This window comes from Cervus canadensis, chromosome 17, assembly GCF_019320065.1.
Source record: "Cervus canadensis isolate Bull #8, Minnesota chromosome 17, ASM1932006v1, whole genome shotgun sequence".
Lineage (NCBI taxonomy): Eukaryota > Metazoa > Chordata > Mammalia > Artiodactyla > Cervidae > Cervus > Cervus canadensis.
Window position 1 is genome coordinate 13,497,397 of NC_057402.1, and position 22,297 is coordinate 13,519,693.

Sequence of the window (22,297 nt, forward strand, 5' to 3'; positions counted from 1 at the left end):
AGTGCCATGTTTGGTGAAAAGACAGGCGGGGTCCCTGGCCGGATGTGGCTTACATGGAGGGCAGAAGGTGACAAGCCAGGTGATCCCAGGCATGTGCTCTGGAGGGAGTAAACGGAGAGAATCCTGCTGGGTGCAGGCGCTGAGGAGTCAGGGTGCAAGGCTGTCCCTGAGGGACTGCCGCTCATACGCTGAGCCCTGGAGGACGGGGAGGAGTCGGGGATGCTGAAGGCCAGGGGAGGACCGTCCAGGGCAGAGGGAAGACGGTGTACAGGGGCTGCAGGTGAGGAGTGGCCTCGGGAGCCCGCAGAGGTGAGCGGCCAGGATGAGCGTGCCGAGGCAATCAACTGCCATCGTTTTCAGTAAGAGGGAGAGATGGGTTTCTGTCACTACATCTTCCTGGCTGCCCTGAGGGCATTCTAACTTGAACTGTCTTCCTAAGGGCCTCCATGCTCTTCACCTCATGTCCATGTTCGCCCCTAGGAACTTCAGGGATTTTTTTCAATTGAACTATAATTCAGTTCTGGCGCACAGCAGAGTGATTCAGATATACATGTGCGTGCGTGCATGGGTCTCTGCTTAGTTGCTTTAGTCATGTCCCACTCTTTGCAACCCTGTGAACCATACCCCGCCAGGCTTCTCTGTCCATGGTTTTCTCCAAGTGAGAATACTGGAGTGGGTTGCTATGCCATCCTCCAGGGGATCTTCCCGACCCAGGGATCGAACCCGGGTCTCCTGCATCTTCTGCATGACAGGCAGATTCTTGACTGCTGAGCCACTGGGGAAGCCTATATGTGCGGTGTGTGTGTATAAAAAAATATATGTACACATATATGCGTATACTTTTTCTATACTCTTTTTCCATTGTAGGTTATTACAAGTTATTGGAGATAGTTCCCTGTGATGTATAGTAATACCATTAGGACTTCAGCAGGGAATGGTCTTTTAGGGCCTGGGCTTCAGTCACCAGATTAAACCAGACTTCAGCCCCAGAGCACCACAATATGCCTGTGCAACAGCCAATGTCTCTCCCACTGTGTCTTCCCCCAGATCAAGGACCTTGAGCAAGAAAAGGACCATCTCAACCAGGCGGTGTGGACGCTGCGGGAGAGGTCGCAGGCGGGCAGCGAGGCCCGCGCCAAGGACGTGGAGCAGGAGAACAAGGCCCTGCTCAGGACGGTGGCGGAGACCAGCGGCCGGCTGAGCAGGCTGGAGCGGGAGCAGCAGCAGCTGCAGCGGGCGCTGGAGCAGGCGCAGGAGAAGGCGGGCCGGGCCGAGGCGCTGGAGCGGGAGCTGGGGCGGCTGGAGCAGAGGGCCAGCACCCTGCAGGCGGCGGGCGAGCGGGCGGAGGCCGCGGAGCGCGAGAGCCACGGGCTGGCGCTGGAGAACCGGCAGTTGCGCAAGTCCCTGGACGCCCTGCAGAACGTGTCGGTGCAGCTGGCCGGCCTGGAGCGGGACAACCGGCAGCTGGACGAGGAGAACCTGGAGCTGCGCCGGATGGTGGAGGCCATGCGCTTCACGGGCGCCAAGGTGGCCCAGATGGAGCGCGAGAACCAGGAGCTGGAGCGCGAGAAGCAGGAGCTGAGGAAGAGCGTGGAGCTGCTCAAGGCGCTGGGCAAGAAGTCGGAGCGCCTGGAGCTCAGCTACCAGAGCCTGAGCGCCGAGAACCTGCGGCTGCAGCAGAGCCTGGACAGCGGCGGCCAGAAGGCGCAGGCCCTGGAGCAGGAGCTGGGGCAGCTGGAGGCCGAGAACCAGGGCCTGCGGCGGGACCTGGAGGCCCTCCGGCTGGCCCACCGGCAGCTCGAGCGGGCCGAGCAGGAGCGGAAGGCGCTGGAGCAGGAGGTGGCCCAGCTGGAGAAGGACAAGAAGCTGCTGGAGAAGGAGGCCCGGCGGCTCTGGCAGCAGGTGGAGCTCAAGGACGCCGTCCTGGACGACAGCTCCGCCAAGCTGTCCGCCGCCGAGAGGGAGAGCCGCGCGCTGGACAAGGAGCTGGCCCGCTGCCGGGACGCGGCTGGCAAGCTCAAGGAGCTGGAGAAGGACAACCGGGACCTCACCAAGCAGGTCACCATGCACACGAGGACGCTGACCACCCTGAGGGAGGTGAGCCGGGGGCCGGCGGGGTCGGCGTGATACATGGTGCGCGCTGTGGGATAGAGGTGGGACGGCGGGAGGCCCCTGGCGCGTGCCCCCCGCTTCGAACCAGAATGACACCCAAAAGCATGAAGAGGAAATAGACGTGACCTGTTAGGATCTGACCGCCCAGAGACAACCAGTGCCTGGGGTATTTTATTCCATCCTCTTCCTTGTGCATTTGTGTATACACTCACTTGGTACCCTACTTTCTACACCTCAGCCCTATTCTGTTTTTCACTTACTTTACCTTTTCTCATTACACTAAATAGCTTTCAAGCCACAATTTCTAATGGCCCTGAGGTAGATTTACTGTGATTAATTCTGTAGATTTACTGTGATTACTTCCCTGGCCACTCAGACAGTAAAGAATCTGCCTGCAGTGCAGGAGACCTTGGTTCAATCCCTGGGTCAGGAAGATCCCCTGGAGAAGGGAATGGCAACCCACTCCAATATGCTTGCCTGGAGAATTCTGTGGACAGAGGAGCCTGGTGGGCTTCAGTCCATGAGGTCGCAAAGAGTCAGACACGACTGAGCGACTAATACACACTAACACACATTTTCTGGACAATCAGATTATTTCTGAGTTTTCCCACTGTTTTATTTATTTTTGTAAAGTCTTTATTGAGTTCATTGCAGTATTGTTTCTGTTTGTGTTCTGGTGTTTTGGCTGAGAGGTATATGGATCTTAGCTCCCTGACCAGGCAGAGCTGGGAACCAGGGAAGCCACACCCCCTGCACTGGACCACCAAGGAAGTCCCTCCTACTATTTTAAATAACACTGGACATCCTTGCTCACGTACACCTTCACAGATACCTGTTTTCTTAGGACATACACCTTGAAGTGCAATTACACTTAAAAGGGTCCAAATTTTTAAGTCTCTTGGTGAACACATGTCTGTCTTCGCCCTGGTATTTTTTTTTGGCGTGGTCCTCTGGGCTTTCCTGCATGTGTTAGGGTGAGTCACTGCTCTGGTAAATGACTTCAGCATCTGCCTGGCCCGTCACAGAAGCTGGGTCTTCCCACGTGTGGGAGTTCACTGTGGCTGTTCATAGGCACCTGTGGCTCGGCCGTCCCACGCTGGACCTACCTGCAGCAGGTGGATGCGGAAAAGAAGGACCACACTTCATGGGGCAGAACTGGGTCGCAGAGCTGCACCTAACTGCTAGGGAAGCTGAGAAACGTTCTATCCGTGTGCTAAGGAAGAAAAGGAAATTTGAGAACAGAAAGTTTTCCGTGTTAAATAAATATATATATATATTACTGACTGTCAGTGCAGGCAGATCACCATTCTGTGGGGGAGAGAGAAGACACCAGCTCAGGCAGTAGCCCCTGCCTCCGTAAGCGTTGGTTAGGGTTTGCTGCAGTAACGATCGACCCCAGAGTCTCAGGGGCTTATCTCATCCAAGGCTTGTTTCTCGTGCGAGTCCAGGTGACTCTCCAGGGAGCCTGTCCTCTGTGCTGGGGCTCAGTAGTCCAGTCTGCTTTGATCTTATGGCTCCCCCATCTCAACGTGGAGTTAGGGCGGTTCCTCAGCAGAGGTGAGGCAGCTGGAAGGTCATGCACTGGCCCTTCCATGCCACACCTGGGGAGCGACCCTGGAATGTTCGGCGAACATCACCCAATGTGGTAGGGTTCCAGGCCTTGGGGTGTGGTAGGTGTCCATGTGAGGGCATGTAGCTATGTCACCGGGCAGAAATTGGTAGCTGCCTGGAAAGCTACAGAGGTGTGGACCAGAGTAAGTGAACTCCTAGGTGAGGTCAATGTCCAGTTTCGAAATGTAAATCGAAACCTAAGTCTAAAAGTAAAATCTTTCTCCCTTTTATACTTTTTTCTTATGTTCTAAATTCCCTGCAGTGGGCATTTAATTACATCACTTCATAGAAAAGGCAGTCATGTTGGAAGAATTCAAACCTACTTCTCCAAGGTCACCATAAATGGTATCTCAGAAGCATGTCTGGATGTGTTTGGAGCATGTTCAGTCCTTCCCGGACACACTGCTGCGTGGTCTGGTGTCCTGAACCCCGGGGCCTGGGAAGGTGTGTTCATCCCTTCCCTTTAAGACATCCTTGGGGTCAGCTGTCCACATAGAACCACCCACTCGGCCCTCAAGACACCCGAGCTGGCCGTGACTCGAGAAGATGGCTGCTCCGCCCTGAGATGGGCCTGTGTCTGTCTTTCTTGCCGCATCTGCTGGGCTCCTGGCCCACGCTCGTCCTCACTGTCCTCACAGGACCTGGTGCAGGAGAAGCTGAAGAGCCAGCAGCTGAGCAGTGAGCTGGACAGACTGAGCCAGGAGCTGGAGAAGGTCGGCCTCCACAAAGAGCTGTTGCTGCAGGATGACAACAGCAACGGTGACACGTGAGGATTCCCCCGCGCCCCCCGGGGGGCTGCAGCAGTTGGTGTGCCCCCCACCCCGCAGGCTCCACGCCCCACCCCGCCCCCCGTGCTGCATTTAATCTCCACACCCAAGGGCCTGTTGTCACATGGGGCCTTCTATCCCAGGCCTCTTTGCTGGAGGTTCCAAGCGCGGAGTGGAAGGCGATTTCTTTTGTCCAATAAAAAGGCTTCCTGATTTTTTTTCTAGTTAGGCTCTTTCAGGGTAGTTTTAAATTCACAACAAAACTGAGGGGCAGGTACAGAGATTTCCTGTAGACCCCTGCCCCCTGACATGTGCACCCTTTCCAGCCATCAACACCCCTCCCACCAGAATGGTACATACGTTACACCGACAGGGCATCATCACCCAGAGTTCACAGGTGACACTGGGGTCACTCTTGGTGTTGCATGTTCTGTGGGTTTTGACAAATATATAATGACATGTATCCACCCCTCTGGGGTCATACAGAGTGTTTTCACTGCCCTAAGGGTCCTCTGTGTTCCACCTGTTCCCTTCTTCCACCAGCCCTTTGATTTTTTTTAAACTCAGCCTGCAATTCTTTCTTTCTCTCTTTCCTTCTCTCCTGTCCTTCTCTTTTTCTTTCTTTCACTCTCTCCCTCTGCCCCCCATGCTGGGTCTTTATTGGGCTTTCTCTAGCTGCAGTGAACAGGGGCTCCTCTCTACTTGCCATGCGTGGGCTGCGCACTGCAGTGGCTTCTCTTGTGGAGCACGGGCGCAAGGGCGAGCGGGCTTCAGTAGTTGCAGCACGTGGGCTCAGTAGTTGTGGCCCACGGGCTTAGTTGCCCCGCAGCATGCAAGATCTTCCCAGATCAAGGATCAAACTGGTGTCCCCTGCATTGGCAGGAGGATTCTTAACCACTGGACCCAACCCTTTGATTTTTAAAGTTGAACTGTTGCTACTTTGCCTGCAGTGCTTTCCTGAATCATCTCGCTTTTCCAGGAAATCCAGCATCTTGGACTTTTGCTGGACTTGTAACCAACATGATGTCCTTTTGGTGTGGTGACAAGTCCACAGAGATTTACCACTTACCTAGCACTATGATCTTGGATGGATTCCTTAACCTTTCTGAGACTCAGTTTCCCCATCTGTAAAATGGCCACAATAATACTTCTCTAAGATGGCACCTGGAAAACTATAACCGTGATGTTTCATTTAAGAGTGTCCCAGATGTGTCTATACCAGGAGTCCAGGGAAGGGCTCTGGGTGATGGTGTTTGGCTCCTGCAGTCCTTCTGGGCCACATCCTGCAACGAGATGAAGAAACCAGCTTAATGCAGGAGGGCCTTGTGGGCAGCTGGGAGACCGGGAGCTTGTGGGAGGAAGAGACAGATAAATATACTACCATGCATTTTTATTTTTCAGGAAATACAAGATTTTGGAGAGCATAAATGAATCAGCTTTAAAAACAACACTCGCCATGAAAGAAGAAAAGATTGCTTTCTTAGAAGCGCAGGTAGAAGAGAAAGCCAGCCTGAATCATCAGCTGCAGAACGAGATCCAGGTGGTAAGAGCAGCGTCCCCCCCACCTGCCCCAGGACGGGCCAGGGGTCGTGGCTGTGAGATGCCTGCCTCACCTTTCTCAGACCCTCACCAGGGTGGCAGAGGGGCAGTCTGGATGCCCGTTTCCTGGAGCAGATGTTCGTGGAGTGGATACCAAGGCTCGGGAGGGAGGAGACTGGCCATGGTCATGTAGCTCAAGTCGGGGCTGGGTCCCAGCGCTGCCCTTCAGCCCCGTCTACAGGGAGGGGGTAACACGTGGGATGGAGGCTGTGTGCACTCCCCCCAGGAGCAGAGGCGGGTGCCTGGCGGGTCCACGCCAGTGTCAGGCGCGGGCATGGTTTGGTGCGGGGGGGCCCCCAGCCGGGCCCCTTCCTCCCCCAAGTCTGCTTTCCTTGTTCCTGCAGCTGAAGAAGGAGTGTGAGATCCTCAAGCAGAGCCAGGAAGGGGGGACGCAGGCGCAGAACTCTTTCAAACACCCCATGGGGACGTCAGTTGAGGGTCACCCAGGGAAGGAGCCCTGGGCGCCTATCCACAAGGAGGCCACGATGGAGCTGCTGCGTGTGAAGGACCGGGCCATTGAGCTGGAGCGCAACGTGAGTGGGGAGAGGCCATCCGTGAACCGTCGTATAGGTGGAACGGGAATTCCCATCACCAGGAAGGACCCCAGGCAGCAGGAGCTGTTGAGATTGACGCAGGTCTCATCAGCCACTTATTGTATTTCCTGGCAGGTCCTGTGAGCTCCTTTCCACTTGAGATCCCTTCAGCCTTTTTTTCTTCTCTTTTTTTAGTGAGCATTTGATTTATTTATTTTAAATTATTCATTTATTTCTGGTTATGTCAGATGTTAGTTTTGGCACACGAGCTCAGTAGTTGTGGTACATGGCATAGTTGCCCCATAGCACGTAGAATCTTCGCTCAGGACCAGGGATCGAACCTGTGTCCCCCACGTGGGAAGGCGGATTCTTAACCACTGGACCACCAGGGAGGTCCCCCTTCAGGCTTTCTAACTGAAAGGGTGTGTGCCCATCTTCCCTGAAGACGCACTCTCTGCCTCCCAGCACATCACTGGGCCTGGAGCGTCTACACGCACACTGTTTCCATGGGGTTCTGTCTTTCAGTGCTCTGCGGGGGGTCGACTGCCCGTCCACCACGGTCCTCCACCTGTTTTCATGAATAAGATTTTATTGGCCCACAGACACACCCTTGGCTTCCATGTTGTGTGGAGCTGCCTTCCCATGGTGATGGTGGGGGTCAGTGTTGAAACAGAGACCACACGACCAGCAAACTCCCAAATATTTTCTGTCTAGCCCTTTACAGCAGAGAAGGCAATGGCACCCCACTCCAGGACTCTTGCCTGGAAAATCCCATGGACGGAGGAGCCTGGTGGGCTGCAGTCCATGGGGTTGCTAAGAGTCGGACATGACTGAGCGACTTCCCTTTCACTTTTCACTTTCATGCATTGGAGAAGGAAATGGCAACCCACTCCAGTATTCTTGCCTGGAGAATCCCAGGGACAGAGGAGCCCGGTGGGCTTCTGTCTATGGGTCGCACAGAGTCAGACACGACTGAAGCGACTTAGCAGCAGCATCAGCATCAGCAGCCCTTTACAGAACAAGCTTGTCTGTGCATGTCTAAACCCTTGACGTCCTTTGATGTCCCCCAATGGCCTTATGAAGTAGATAGTGATGGTTTTCATTTGACAGATGAAAAAGATGAGATAGAGTGTAAGAAACGCGACCTTAAGCCCTGTACTGGTAAGGGACAGGCCACGACCACAACCCACACGTTCCAGCCCAGTCGGTGGCGTATTTTGCTTGGCCTTTATTTGCCTCGCAGAGCATGAACCGCCTTAACCTATCTGCTGTCACCCGAGTGGGATGAAGCTATGGCCACAGGCCCTGACTCTGTCCTGTGAGAGCTCAGACATGCATTCTCAGGGTGAGGGACAGAAAACAGAGACGCATTAAAGACAGAAAGCTTTAAAGAAAGCAGCTGTAACTCCAGCTCACCCTTGTCGCACACTCACGTGCTCAGGTTCCTTGCAATATCCCCACCGTGTGTATTCATTTCTATCATGAAAACATGGACAAAAAATTTTTTTTTCTGATTCTGTTGTCTTTCTAAGAGGGAAAGTATTACTTCTCTTACTTGATGGGTTCTGGCTTTGGCCCCCAAAACATTAACTCTTGAGGGTTCCCATTCCCAACAACTCAGGTCCCCGCCACCAGTTAGCAGGTACGGAAGAAGTGAAGTGAAAGTCGCTCAGGCATGTCCAACTTTTTACGACCCCATGGACTACATACAGTCCATGGAATTCTCCAGGCCACAGTACTGGAGTGGGTAGCCTTTCCCTTCTCCAGGGGATCTTCCCAACCCAGGGATCAAACCCAGGTGTGCCGCATTGCAGGTGGATTCTTTACCAGCTGAGCCACAAGGGAAGCAGGTACAGAACTGGCATCTGATTGGTCCCATGCTTTTCCCTCCCCCAGAATGCGGCCCTGCAGGCTGAGAAGCAGCTGCTCAAGGAACAGCTGCAGCACTTGGAGACCCAGAACACGGCCTTCAGCAGCCAGATCCTGACCCTGCAGAAGCAGAGCACCTTCCTACAGGAGCATAACACCACACTGCAGACGCAGACGGCCAAGCTGCAGGTGAGGGCCGGGGGGGCCAGCCCCACAGGGAGGACGCTCCTTGTCTCCTAGAGACCGGCCCAGCCCTCTCACGACTCCCAGCCAGCAGGACAAAGCAGAGGGAGAGTTTGGGGTTTCGTTTTTAGCAGATGCATTGTACACCATGGTTCCTAGTCTCAGGATCTTTGAAAGTAGTTTTCAGTGATTGAACCACATGGCTGCCCAGGCTAAAAAAAACTTCATTTCCCTGCTTTTACTTGCAGTCTTGTCTGTTTCCCAAAATCTCTTTCTTGAGATGTTCTTAGGAATTTCTTGGAAAAAGAGATTCTGGAATCAAATAAGTTGAGTTCAACCGAGTCAAGCACGTTTCTTTACCATAGGACCTGGCAGAGTCTTTCTGAAGCAAATGTGAATTTTTCATCTCCACGAGTGAAATGGAGCATCAAGTGTCTGTTGCGAGCATCTAGCCAAACGAGTGTTCTAGACCGTGCATTTTAAGATGTGGATATTTATTAACAGTTAATAGATTGTGAAAAGAATTATTCATTGCAGTTTCTGAGAAAGGGATTTGAAAGTATGTAACTTATGGGTCAGGGACAATAAACAAGAGACTGGCAAAGAGGTTGGGATTTGTTCTAGCAAAATAAGGAAATAGGGTATTGGTTCGTAGTTTTGTTTTGTTGGGGTTTTTGGTTGGGGATCTTTGTCTCATCTTGATGTTAAGGTAATTAATTCTGACGTCAGAATGAGTTAGGAAGTGTTCCCTTCTCTGCAGTTCCTCATAATTTTGGATGTTGGGTGGGTGTTCTGTAGCTATCAGTTAGGTTAAGGTAGGTTGTTCAGGTATTCTGTATCTTCGGTGATGCTCTTTTAAAACTAGGCTTTTAAGAGTATTCAAAGATGGTATCCAAGGAGCTTATTCATAGGTAGGGCCTCATTTGCCACCGAAAGTCACGTCTGTGGAGAGGCTTCAGGACCAAGCATCATGTGACAGTCTGTTACACCGTCCGGCCTCCCCCAGCCATTCCTCAAGTCCGGGTAGAACGGTCCTCGGTCCCAGCTGGGTCTTTACCTGCCCCGGGGTGGGGGTGGTCCCCGCCGCCTCCGTGTCAGCCCCCGTCCCCGCCTCCCTCTCACAGGTGGAGAACTCCACCCTGACCTCCCAGAGCGCCTCGCTCAGCGCCCAGTACGCACTGCTGCAGAGCCAGCAGACGGCCAAGGAGAGCGAGCACGAGGACCTGCAGAAGCAGCAGGAGCAGCTGGCGGCCGCCCACCAGGCGCTGCTGCGGGATCACGCGCAGCTGGGGGCGCTGCACGAGCGGCAGGCCGCCGAGTACGAGGCGCTCATCCAGCAGCACGGCCGCCTGAAGACGCTGCACCGCGGCCTGGAGCTGGAGCACAAGGAGCTGGGGGAGAGGTGCGTGCCGGCCCGCGGCCCCCGGGCTGCGTCCCTCCGTGCCCCCCGCGTCCCCTCTTGGCCTGCGGCTTCACGCCGTCTGGGCACTGGGACTTTCCCCAAAGGGAAGTAAACCAGAGTCTCCCTCGGCGGTTCGTAGTGAGAGCCCCTGGAGAGCGAGTGGCCGGAGGACCCCCAGGGAAGAAGGGGGGTCGCGGCCAGTCCCGGCTGAGGGAGACTGCTTGTTGGCGTGGGGTCCCTGCTCCCTTGCAGAGTCTCTTCTTCCCTCTCTCTTCTCTCCAAACCAAGACTAAGGAGGAAGTTCACCATAGCAGCTCATGTACGGTGATGCCTCTCACCCTGCCTTCTCAGTTCTGTTCTTGCCTTTCAAGGTCTGAGCTGCATTTTTTTTTAACCTTTTGTTGTGGGGTCGCTCAGCCGTGTCCGACTCTTTGTGACCCCATGGACTGCAGCACGCCAGGCTTCCCTATCCTTCACCGTCTCCTGGAGCTTGCTCAAACTCATGTCCGTTAAGTCGATGATGCCATCCAACCATCTCATCCCCTTCTCTTCCTTCCCTCAATCTTTCCCAGAAACAGTCTTTTCCAATGAGTCAGCTCTTTGCATCAGGTGGCCAAGGTATTGGCGCTTCAGCATGAGTCCTTCCAATGAATATTCAGGGTTGATGTCCTTTAGGATTGACCGGTTTGATCTCCTTGCTGTCAGAGAGATTCCTAAAGAGTCTCCTCCAGCACCAGAGTTTGAAAACAACTTTTAAGTATATATAAAGTAAACAGAATGGTACAGTGAAGCCTCTGTAGACCCATGACTGGCCTCGGCAGTGAGCGCTATTTTGCCTTCTTTGTTTCATCTTTACTTTCCACTCTCTAGCCCTACACTTTAAGATGGAATTTACACACATTGAAATGCACAAGTCTTCACTCTGCACTGTTGACAGCTCGTGGGTCCTGGGTTGTGTGTACGTTCAGTCATCCAGCATTGCCTGAGCGCCTGCCCCGGCAGATCAGTGACTATCCCAGGCTCCTGGACAGGGGTGGCAGGACCCATCACACCTGGGGACAGGTGTGATGTGCACATGGCTCTAATGCAGGAGGGAGAGCCTTTCTAACACTTGGCGAGGGCGAGTGGGTTGGGTGAGCAGAAGCGCTTGTCCTCATCATCCGCTTGTGAGATGGCCCGGCTGGCAGTGTTTCCCTTGACTCAGCCCTACGATGCTCAGCGAAGCCGCAGTGCAGAGTGTTTCATCACAGACCAAGGGGAGGGTGTGGAGCCAGCAAAGCTTCATGAGGGTGACTGATGCTGCTGTGAGCCAGGGGTGATGACATTCATTCATCCACTCACCTGGTGCTTCCTTTTTGCCTCTGTCTGGAGTCCTCCACTCGCTTCATAAACCCAGATCGCCGTCCTTGAGGGCCTGCTGAGACGTCTGCTCCTGTGAGACTGCTCCTTCCAGCCTCCTCTGTGCCTTCCATACCCATGCGGTCCTTTGTACACACCTGCAGCATGCTTGGTGCTGAGTCTAGACGGGTAGGGGAGGCACCCTATTTACTAACAATGTGGAGTGGGAAGTGTTCACTCAGCTCTGAAGCTAGCACGATGCCCAGCTCTCACCTCTCCTGTTCTGTGTTATAATAACGTCTTATGATACTCTTCATGTGTGTTCAGCAGGGGAAGGCTTTGCAGGTGGCATTTGGGCTGGAGTTCTTCGCTGGTTTTCCTGTAGCCCTTGGCTCAGTGCAGCACAGAGCCACTGGTTAGCCAGCGCTTGTTGGACAGGCTGGAGGCTCTTTGGGTCTGTCTGCGGTGGGACGCCAGGTTCAGGAGTCTGGGTCCCTCACACACAGGGACAAAGGCTCTACATTCATTTCCTTTGACACTAAAATCGGACACTTGCTCTTTCATTCTCTTAACACGTATTTATTGAACGCGGTGCCTCCTTCCACTGGGGACTTGGTGATGAGCCAAACTCGCCCGGGCCCTGTCCTGCAGTGGGGTGGTGACCGACAGTCAGAGAGATGCTGGATCAGTGCGCTGTCCCAAGACAGGGACAGCAGGGAAGTAGGAGCCGGGGACCCTCATGGTCAGCCCACAGCCCTGATTTGTCAGACTTGGGATGACTTTTCCCAGGATCATTAACCTGCCTGAGAAAGATCACCCTAGAAAGCCAGGCAGAGCCGCACGCTCAGCACCACATCAGGGAGCCTGTGCCCTGTAAAGGCCACACAAACGTCTGCCTCTCTAAACAGAGCCCCGAGCAGGTCTCGAGCTTGATTCCCGCCCACACAGGCAGAAGCCTGGGCTCCAGTCACATGGTCCATGTACTGCTGATGGGGGGTGGGGGGCGGGGGGGGGGCGGCGAGTCTAGAGACAAAGACTGGAAAAGCCTAGACTTGCGGACTCTTAGGTCTTCATGAGCTCAGAAGGTTCCAGCAGGTAGGAGGGGCAACCAGGCTTATCAGGAACTCCGTCCTTGTCCTCTGCTGAGCTCCAGAGACGGCTGTGCAGAGACAGAGGAGAAGTATAAGGAGGCACGTGGAGGGGGAGGGTGAAGTCTGGGTCAGGGGAGTGTCTGGTGTGTGAGTGTGAGAACAACTGGCCTCTGGCAGCTGCCCAGACACCCCCGCTCCCCCCCGCTCCGTCCCCGGGAAGCCTCTGCTCCCCTGACCCCAGGGCTAGGCTAGACAGGAGCAGGAAGGGCTCACCCACCCCACCCCCATCCCTGGCGAGCAGGGATTCGCAGCTTTATTAGCTCTTACCTGTACTGGAAGCCAGCAGTTTATTTTGTGATTTCTTTGAAATCCGTTTGTGTTTAGTGAACTTATTTAGCCACCTGAATAGGTAGCTCAGATGGTAAGAATCCGTCTGCAGTACGGGAGACTGGGGTTCGATCCCAGGGTCAGGAAGATTCCCTGGAGAAGGGAATGGCTGCCCACTCCAGTATCCTTGCCTGGAGAATCCCATGGACAGAGGAGCCTGGCGGGCTACAGGGTTGCAGAGAGTCGGACACAACTGAGTGACTACTACTTTCTTAGTGAACCACCTGGTAGCTTATTTATAATCCCTAAGAGAAGGGCATAGGGTTCAGAAGACATTGTTCTGGAGTTCCAGGTGACCCAAGGGAGGAAGGGTGCGGTGACAGGGGATCGAGGGGACTATGGAGGCTTGTCGGGTGGGAGGAAGGGACCTCCTGGCTCTGGGGCTGGAAGAGACCCCCAAACCGCCCCACCGGGCGCTGCCTCCCTGGCTGCTGGCTCGGACTCCTCTCAGCCGCCACCCTCCTGATTCCCTGCCATCTAAGCCTCGCTCCCCGCGGAGGAGGCTCAGGTCTTCCGGGGTGTGTGTTACCGGTGGGGCCAAAAGGCTGGGGAACGGGCTGCCAGCAGGGTGTCCACTCCCGCAGGCACAGCGACATGCTGAAGCACAAGGCGGAGCTGGACGAGCTGGAGAAGGTTTTGAGGGCCGAGAGGGAGGCCCTGCAGCAGGAGCAGAGGGCGAGCGCCATGGCCGCGAGCGAGAACCAGAGGCTGCGGGAGGAGCTGGACAGGTAAACGCTGGGGCCCCGGGGCCCGCCTGCCTGTGGGCAGCGGCATCTCACCCACTCAGCGCCCCCTGAGGTCAAGGGTATTCCTGGTCATCGTGTATTTTACAGCCCATCATGCTAACAGCTGGTTGGTAATGAGGTCACCGGGAATGGTGCTGGGATGGAAGGACCAGTGTGGTTCCTGGGCCAGCACGTCCAGTAAGCTGGCGGTCCTCACCTCCCGCCCTGAGATGACGATTGTGTCAGCCACAGGCACATTCATCATCCCACGGGTTCCCTGTTTATGAACTCACCTCCATCTGTAAGCCCCAAATCAGCGCTTGTGGCGCTTTTGAGGACATGCCCAGGGTGGCGGGATATTCGAAGTGCCTGACACACACATTTCCAGCTAAGAATGCCCAAGGTATTCGATCCCAGCAGCCCATGCTGCAAACAAGCGTCCTTTTCATTGGCCTGTTTAGAACCATGGTTTTCGTGGGTTTGTACTTTTTGGTGACAGTTTCGTGGTTCAACAACTTATTAATGGGAGTTGTATTAATAACGTCTTTTATTACCTAAACATTATTGACCAGAGATGTTTCATTGTTCACTTACATAACAAATCGCCGGCCACAGGCATTAGTTTCTGCAGAACTCCCCCAGACAATGACGTGAATGGCCCCCAGGTGGGATGCCATCTCCTGTTCCCAAGTACAGAGCTGTGATGCACACTGCAGAGAGGACAGGTGTGGCGGATAAGCTTCCTTCAGGCATGAGTACACTGCTGGTGGCTGTGAGCACATCACAGGCAGAAACCACATTGAATGAGGTGTGTCTTGACCAGCTGACACAAACGTGTGACCAGGTTCATGGGAACACACCCCCACGTTTCTCCCTAAGAGCTGGTTTAGTGTCTTGGGGACCTTAGACTGTTACCACCGAGAGTAACAGGAATCTACAGAATCATTGTGTGTGTTAGTCGCTCAGTCGTGTCCAGCTCTTTGCAACCCCATGGACTGTAGCCTGCCAGGCTCCTCTGTCCATGGGATTCTCCAGGCAAGAATACTGGAGTGGGTTGCCATGCCCTCTTCCAGGGGATCTTCCCAACCCAGTGATAAAACCCAGGTCTTCTGCATAGCAGGCAGATTCTTAGCCGTCATAGAATTATTATCATCCATTTTTTAAAAATAGATGAGGGAGCAAGCTGGGATTGAATGCCTTGTCTGGGGCCGATGCTCGTAGTCAGTGGCAGAGACAGGATTTGAATCGGGTCTCTGGCAGGGCCACATGATGCCACTTCCTCCCCACGTCCTTGTCTTCATGGGTACAGAGGACTGTGGGCTCAGGTGCCAGGCAGGTCAGACACGTGGGTGATGAGTGCCAGCCGTAGACCAGACAGCAACATGGTGAAGCCACTCGGTCTCAAGGTGGTCAGCTGGGAGGCAGGCCTGGGCCTCCAGATTATCCTCTTGTTTGTGCTTGTTGTCTTAAAAGAAGGTGGACATTTGAATGTTGATGTGAAACTTGCACAATTTTAAATGTCGACCCCCTAATTCATTTAATCAGTGAGCTAAAGACCCATCTGCGTCTAAATCGAGTCCCTGAGCCCCTGGTACTTTGAGCTTTCTGTTATACATCCTCCCCTGAGAAAGCCCAGTTAGATAATAGTTATGATGATGATGATAATTTTAGCAGATTTACATAATACCCCAGCATCTCGTACTTTATTTATCTCGAGAGTTGAAATTAGAAAAGGAGCTTGGAACTGGGAAGAAGAGCTGAGCATAGACAAAGAGTTTTAGAGCATCTTCTGGTTCAGTGTTTAAAAAAATCTTTCAGCAGCAGAACCCTTTTTGCCAAGGAGGCAGATATGCCAGAGCCTTAACTACAGAGGAGATCATAACAGTGATGCTCTGTCGGAGTGGGTGTCTGAGCCTGCCTGTGCTGTCTGCCCCGGCACAGGGTGGGGGCACCGGGGCTACCTTCACAGGAACCCAAAGAATCCAGCTTGAAAACCACTGGTTTTGTTCAACTCCCTCGTTTTGAGGCCCAGAGAGGTTGTGGTTTGGTCTAAGGTCGCACAGCTGGGACAAGGCCTGGGAAGGCTCTTTGGCCCTGAGCCCTGTGGCTCTCCGCTCCCCCCCCCACCACCCCCAGGGTCAATTTCCTGCACCACCAGCTGAAGGGGGAGTACGAGGAACTACACACCCACACCAAGGAGCTGAAGACCTCGCTCAACAGCTCACAGCTGGAGCTGAACCGCTGGCAGGCCCGGTTCGACCAGCTGAAGGAGCAGCACCAGAACATGGACATCTCGCTGACCAAGCTGGACAACCACTGCGAGGTGAGGCCTGGGGCTGGGTAGTGGGGCCCCAGGACACCAGAACGAGTCCCCTGGGGTGACAGCCCTCTGGTTCAGCAGGGTTGAGATGGGTCCTTCTTGGTGCATGTGCTCTGAGGACATGAGTGAAGGTGGTCCAGAGGCTGAGAGGAGGCCAGAGGTGTCTGGGTGGGGAACAGACATCTCGACTGGTCAGGATGCATACAGAGGCACCATTGCATCTGATCTTTGCCTTTTGCAAAGGGTCGGAGCAGGTGCAGCCATACAGCCGAGTGCTGTGTTATTCCTTCCCTCTTGGCTGTGTCCATGCTATTTTTCCATTTCTTTTCATGTAGTAGCTGCAGTCTTCTAGAGAAATGTCACAGGTTTTTGTTGTTTTTTTTTTCTCTCCGTGCTGGGGTTTGGCTGTGTGGCTCCTGATCCCGGGGTGGTCAGGTTGCAGCTTACACACACATTCCCCCGGTCTCCAAAGGAGCAGAACCCTGCCTTCTGGTGCACTCGGTTGGAAAGTACTGTGTTCAGCAGCAGATCTCTCTCAGATGGAGTTGTAAGCCGAGCCCGGGACAGTAAGACAGAGTAGACAGGGCGGGGAGGAGTGGCCGGGTCCCGCCCCAGCCCCGGGATGGCCCAGGATAGCCAGGACCCCGGACATAGCTCCTCTTGCCCTTTGTTTGTTGAGAAACACCTCAGAGGGCCTTCTTCTTTAAGCTCTTGGTAGCCCCACGGGGCATCACAGCTGAGGAAGCAGAGGCCAGGGTGCCAAGATGCCCGAAGGCCCCTCTGGGCTGGGACTGGGGCCTGTGGAGGAGGCGGGGGCCACGACACAGGCAGACACTGTCCCGGGGAGCCCCACCGCCATGGTCTGGGCCACACAGGGCCGTGCTTCAGGGTCTCCGTGGGGACTTCAGGCCAGAGCCTGCTGCCACCCAGCCTGTCTGAAGCCAAAGCTTGTCATTTTGCTATACACCAACCATCATAAACATACTCTGGAGCAAGAGCTGGCCATCGTCAGCCCAAAACTCAAGTCCAGCCCATAAACCTGTTTCTGTATGGCTGTGAACTCAGAATGACTTTTGCATTTTTATAATGGTTGAGAAAGTGGAAAAAAAAAATTTTTTTTTTTTTTGTGGCAAGTGCAAATGCTGTGACACTTAAATGTCAGCGTCCGGTAAGTCAAGTTTTATTGGAGGTCGGGCACACCTGTGCGTGTACGTCTTGTCTCTGGCTCTCACCTGTTGCAACAGCAGAGTTGAATGCTTGCAACAAAGACCACCATCTGGCCTGGAAAGCCTGAAATATTTGCTGCCTGGCTCTTTACAAGAGAAGTCTGCTGACCCTCAGCTAGAACGGAGTTGTCCCCTAGAAGCAATGACGTGGCTACCAGATGTAATGTAAAATCGTCAAGTTAGCCACGTTTAAAAAGTGAAAGGAAGCAGGTGGGATTAATCCTAAGTAATACATTTTATTGACACAGTATTCCTAAAATATTATCATTTCCACATGTAACCGCAAAAAATCTCATTAATGAGATATTTCACATCCGTTTTTCAGTTAAGTCTTTAGGACCTGCCGTATTTGCCCTGCTCATCTCAGCGAGGACTGGCTATGTTGTTTTTGTTTGTTTTTCGGGCTGATTTTAAGTGCTCAGCAGCCATGTGTTGCCCACGGCTGTCAGATTGAGCAGTGGCCTTTTGGGTCCTTTCACATTGTCACCAGTTGGATAATACTGAGATGGGTGTCTGTTTTCTTTTCTTTTGGCTGTGCTGGGTCTTCTCTAGTGCTCAGGCTTTTCTCTAGTTGCAGTGAGCAGGGGCCACTCTCCACTTAGGTGCTCAGGCTTCTCATCGTGGTGGTTTCTCTTGCTGGGAAGCACGGGCCCTAGGGCGTGCTGGCTCAGTAGTTGCAGCTCCCGGGCTCTATAGCACAGGCTCAGTAGTTGTGGCCCACGGGCTCAGTTGTTCCGTGGCTTGTGGGATCCTCCCGGACCAGGGATCGAACCTTTGTTTCCTGCATCGGCAGGCAGACTGTTTACCAGAGCCACCGGGGAGGCCCAAGTTGGACGTCTTGGCGCACATGGCCTTTTCCTTCTTCTCCTTCTCCTTCTTCTTCTTCGGAAGCTAGACTCCTAGCAGCAGACTCATGGGTCACACCGTTTTTAAGATACCGTTGATCTGTATTTCAGCTGCTGTCCCGACTCAAGGGGAACTTGGAGGAAGAAAACCATCACCTCTTGAGCCAGATCCAGCTGTTGAGCCAGCAGAACCAGATGCTTCTAGAACAGAACCTGGAGAACAAGGAGCAGTACCACGAAGAACAGAAGCAATACATGTAAGGGGCCCGGGTGATGGGGGCGCCTGTCGACACCAGAATCCTGGCTTCTCTGTGCTGGGCCAGAACAGCCCCGGGGCCATCAGTGTCCTGAGGGCAGGGGCAGGCCATGTTACCAGCCTGTCCTCTCTCTTGCCCTGGAGTGGTTCTGGGTTTCTGCAGGTGGTGGCGGTTGGCTTTTGTTAGCTTTTTAAATGTGCTGCCCACCGCCAGAAGCTTCTTACTCTGCTTTTGGAATTAATGCACTTCTAAAAATACAGGCGTGCCATCGAGAAGAAGCTCAGGGAAAGAATTCACATCGAAGGCTGAGCACAGATGCCATCGCAGGACTCTTTCTGTCACTCATGTCTGTGTTCGATGATTATCTGGAGGGTGGGTGACCAGTATGCCACAGTATTTATTTCTACCGGCTTTACATGGGCCCTGCAGGGTGCATAGCGATCTGGTGAACGGGAACTGGTGGGACCGATGGGATATGACCAGAGCTGTGTCCGTACCAGAGGTTGAAGAGTTTCAGGGAGATGGAGAAGGAAGAGATGGGGTTAATGCTGCTGATGCAGGATGGGGACAAGCAGGTCAGATGGGGGGATGTGGAGGTGTAGCATGGCAGGGGCCTGGGGGCAGGGAACGTGGAGGAGCCCCAGCAGACGAGGCACCGATGCCTGGCTTACGAGTCAGGATGCATCGGAAAGTGTTACAGGATGCTGGTCCAGCCAGACCTAGGAAGCTGCCAGAGATGAGCTTAAGAGGAGGAGCTTGCTATTGAGACGTGGTGCAGATGTGAAATAACCCAGGATGGATCCGTGGATTCAGGGGGTTTCCACAACTCTGCTGTGATGGTTGGATTGTCCTGGCTGTGGGCAAGAGCGCCTGGCCGGCTTGGGGAAGGAAGGTAGGAGATGGTTGTAGAGGGGCGTGGTCTCATCCCAGTTCTCAAGTGTCATGAGGCTTGTTTGTTATCCTCCCGGTTTCATCTCCATGTTCAGAGGTGGCTCACCACCTACCAGAAAATGCTTTGCATCAAAAACCACACCATAATTTTGGGGGTAGAAACGACCGTTGCCTGAAGTTGGCCCTCTGTAATCCAGTGGATAATAAGCGCTGCAGACGCCGGGCAGGTGCTAACTAGAAGAGGAGGCACCTGGACCCCAGGGGGATGGTTGGATGACAGTTCTGCATTAGAGAGCGTCTGCAGAGGGCCAGGGGTTGGCAGGCTTCCCAGAGGCTGCTTCGAGCAGAGCAGAGCACTGTTCCGGGGGCCGGGAGGAGCCTAAGCCTGCTCTCTGACTTTGCATGAATCTGTGGGGCGAACCCAGCCACGGAAGCCCTCCAGGCTTAAGGCCGCACAGCACGGCCATGAAGACAGAGGAACAGATCACAGGCGTCGAGTCAAGGGGGCTGACTCAAGCAGCGAAGGGTTGGTGGTTGGGACCCAGTGGCTGCAGAAGCTGCCCCTCTTCATCAGGCGTTCCCTTCGTGGGGAACGCTCGGGAAAGTCCCCGGTTTGGGTGGCACCTTGGCAGCGCCTTGATAGGAAGAAGCCTGAGCCGTTGCCTCTGGCCCAGAAGCCTCATTTTCCAGTGAGGAAACTGAGGGTCCGAGCTGTGAAGAGACCACCCAGGTGGTAAGAGGCTGGAGGGGACAGCAGTCGGTGGCCCTGTGGGCGGTGTTGTACGGAGTCCGCCCGCAGGACTCCCTGAGGTAAAAGCACATCCTGCGAATCAGGAAGGCCAGCGTCTCTCTCCCAGGAAGCAGAGGCACTCTCTGGCAGCCCAAGGTTCAGGAGGTGTCTCTCTGATCTTTTCTGTGCTTTTGGAAATAGGAACTGGTTTCCAGCATGTACAAGCTGGGAGATTTTGCTTCACGATCTTGAGTTTCTGGCTTCTCTGGGAAATGAGAAGATCCACCCCATCCCCTGACCTAGATCTGCATTCATTCCGACATGGCAGCAATCCCGGGCGGCTCACCGTGCCTCAGGCTGCACCGTCCTCCCTGGTCTTTCCAGGCCCGCTGTGCTCCTCATCGTTTCTTTCTGGCCCCTGGAAGCTTTCAAGTTTGTTTCCACAAAAGTGTAATCAGAAACCCAACGTTGGAATGGGTCCGAGTCAGAGGTCTGCTTTCGCTAAGATGACTTTTTCCACCCTGATTGCCCACCTAGCTTCTGAAGGCACACCTCACCCCACCACTGAGGTCTGGTTGAGATGCACGCCCAGGAGCTGGCCCTGAGTGTAATCCTGGGGTGTCCCATGTCCTGAATGACCAGGCCGGAAAGTCCTTGCTTCTGAGCTGGGTTTTCAGACGGTCGGTCAGGGGTTATCTTCCTTGAAGTCACTCACAGCTGGGTCCTGGGTGCTCGCAGGCCGCCTCAAGGCGTTAGGACCTCCGGGGCCTGTATCCCGTGTTTCCGTTCACATGTTCCTGACTCAGTAACCAGGGTGGCCCGTGGGACGTGTGCTGGGCCAGGTCCCAGGCCGAGCTGACGAGTGACTTCATTTGTCTGACTTAAACCTGACTTGATGGTCTGTCCCCTCTCTCCACAGAGACAAATTAAATGCCTTACGGAGACACAAGGAAAAACTGGAAGAAAAAATCATGGATCAGTACAAATTCTATGATCCTGCTCCAAAGAAGTGAGTTGACTTAAGTGTCAGGGGCTGAAACACAGAACAGCAAACATTCCTTGTTCATGCTCAGGGTGAAAGCAGTAGCTGTCAGGAGCAGCGCCCGGTCTGTCGGGCCAGTGTCGTCCACGCTGGCGGGGCACCCCTGTGCACATCCCTCCCACAGAAGAAAGACTGTAGAATTTCTTTCAGCCCTGTGCTGGGTTGTAGGACTAGCTCCATCCCCCGAGGCTGCTGGCCTCATCCATCAAGCACCGCTTCCCCGGGCCTGGGCTCCAGGAGTTGGGCCCTACAGATAGTCCTGGCCCAGCCCAGCCTTGAAGTCAGAATCGCTGTGCATCCGTAACGGCCTCTCTGTTACAATCACAGAACCACAGAGTTTCAGAACCTCAGTCTCAGGGTTCCCTTTGGCAGATGGAGACGGTGAGGCCCAGATGCGGAAGTGGAGCGAGTTGTGTAAACACAGTTCAGTGCGGTTCAGCGCAGGAGGAGAACCCGGATGTGGTTCTCTTTTTGGTACAGCAGAAGCCTTCTCTGCTTCCTGCTAGCTACAGCTTTTATCACTTACTCATTATATTCCCTGTTTTTCATTCACACGGCCCACTCTTCACTGCCCTCTGCCGCTACGCCCAGATTCCTCAGTGCCGGGAGTGGTCAGGGAATGCCAGCTTATTGTTACACTTCCTGTGAGCCTTAGCAGGGAATGAGGAGGAATGCGATGCTGAAAATGGCATTTTGGCGGGAAAATGGCCAACTAATAGATCACATTAGCAGAGCACTTCTTTTATTTCACAGAGGTAATCAAGAGTTAATGGGCAAGGGCTTCCTGGGTGGCTCAGTGGTAAAGAATCTGCCTGCCCATGCAGGAGATGGGGGTTCAGTCCCTGGTCAAGAAGATCCCCTGGAGAAGGAAATGGCAACCCACTCCAGTATTCTTACCTGGGAAATCCCATGGACAGAGGAGCCTGGCAGGGGCAGTCCATGGGGCCACGAAGAGTTGGACACGACTTAGCGACTAGACAGTGACTTCCCTTGTGGTCCAGTGCCTTCCAACACAGGGGGTGTGGGTTCAGCCCCTGGTTGGGAAGCTAAGATCCTACATGCCTCCTGGCCAAAAACCCAGAACATAAGCCACAGAAGCAATATTGCAACAAAGTCAAATAAAGACTTTTTAAGTGGTCCACATTTTAAAAAAGAAAAAGAGTTAGTGGGTACACTTGAAGTTCTGTTTTTGCAAGAGAGTGGGGTGGATTTCTGCACCCATACGTGGTTCTGCCGTCCCTGAGCTGTACCTGATTGAGAATTCTGTCCTGTCTCCTGAGCCCCAAATACAGTGGTCACGGTGGTGATGAAGAGCACCATTATTCTAAACCCCAGTTACTGGCCACCTTCCCAGGCTGATGATGGGGAC

The 22,297-nt window shown here is 54.0% G+C and overlaps 1 protein-coding gene across 4 annotated transcripts in view; it reads left to right on the forward strand.

The window, feature by feature from the left end:
- The window catches only part of CCDC88C (coiled-coil domain containing 88C), a 142,047-nt gene that overhangs the window by 100,730 nt on the left and 19,020 nt on the right, over positions 1–22,297 (forward strand). For all 4 annotated transcript variants that reach the window (XM_043489549.1, XM_043489550.1, XM_043489552.1 and 1 more), the window contains exons 15-24: positions 1,048–2,097; positions 4,362–4,489; positions 5,892–6,033; positions 6,434–6,622; positions 8,519–8,680; positions 9,799–10,076; positions 13,477–13,620; positions 15,754–15,940; positions 18,120–18,265; positions 20,806–20,895. In XM_043489549.1, coding sequence (XP_043345484.1) covers positions 1,048–2,097; positions 4,362–4,489; positions 5,892–6,033; positions 6,434–6,622; positions 8,519–8,680; positions 9,799–10,076; positions 13,477–13,620; positions 15,754–15,940; positions 18,120–18,265; positions 20,806–20,895 — 2,516 coding nt within the window. The remainder of the gene's footprint in view (positions 1–1,047; positions 2,098–4,361; positions 4,490–5,891; positions 6,034–6,433; positions 6,623–8,518; positions 8,681–9,798; positions 10,077–13,476; positions 13,621–15,753; positions 15,941–18,119; positions 18,266–20,805; positions 20,896–22,297) is intronic.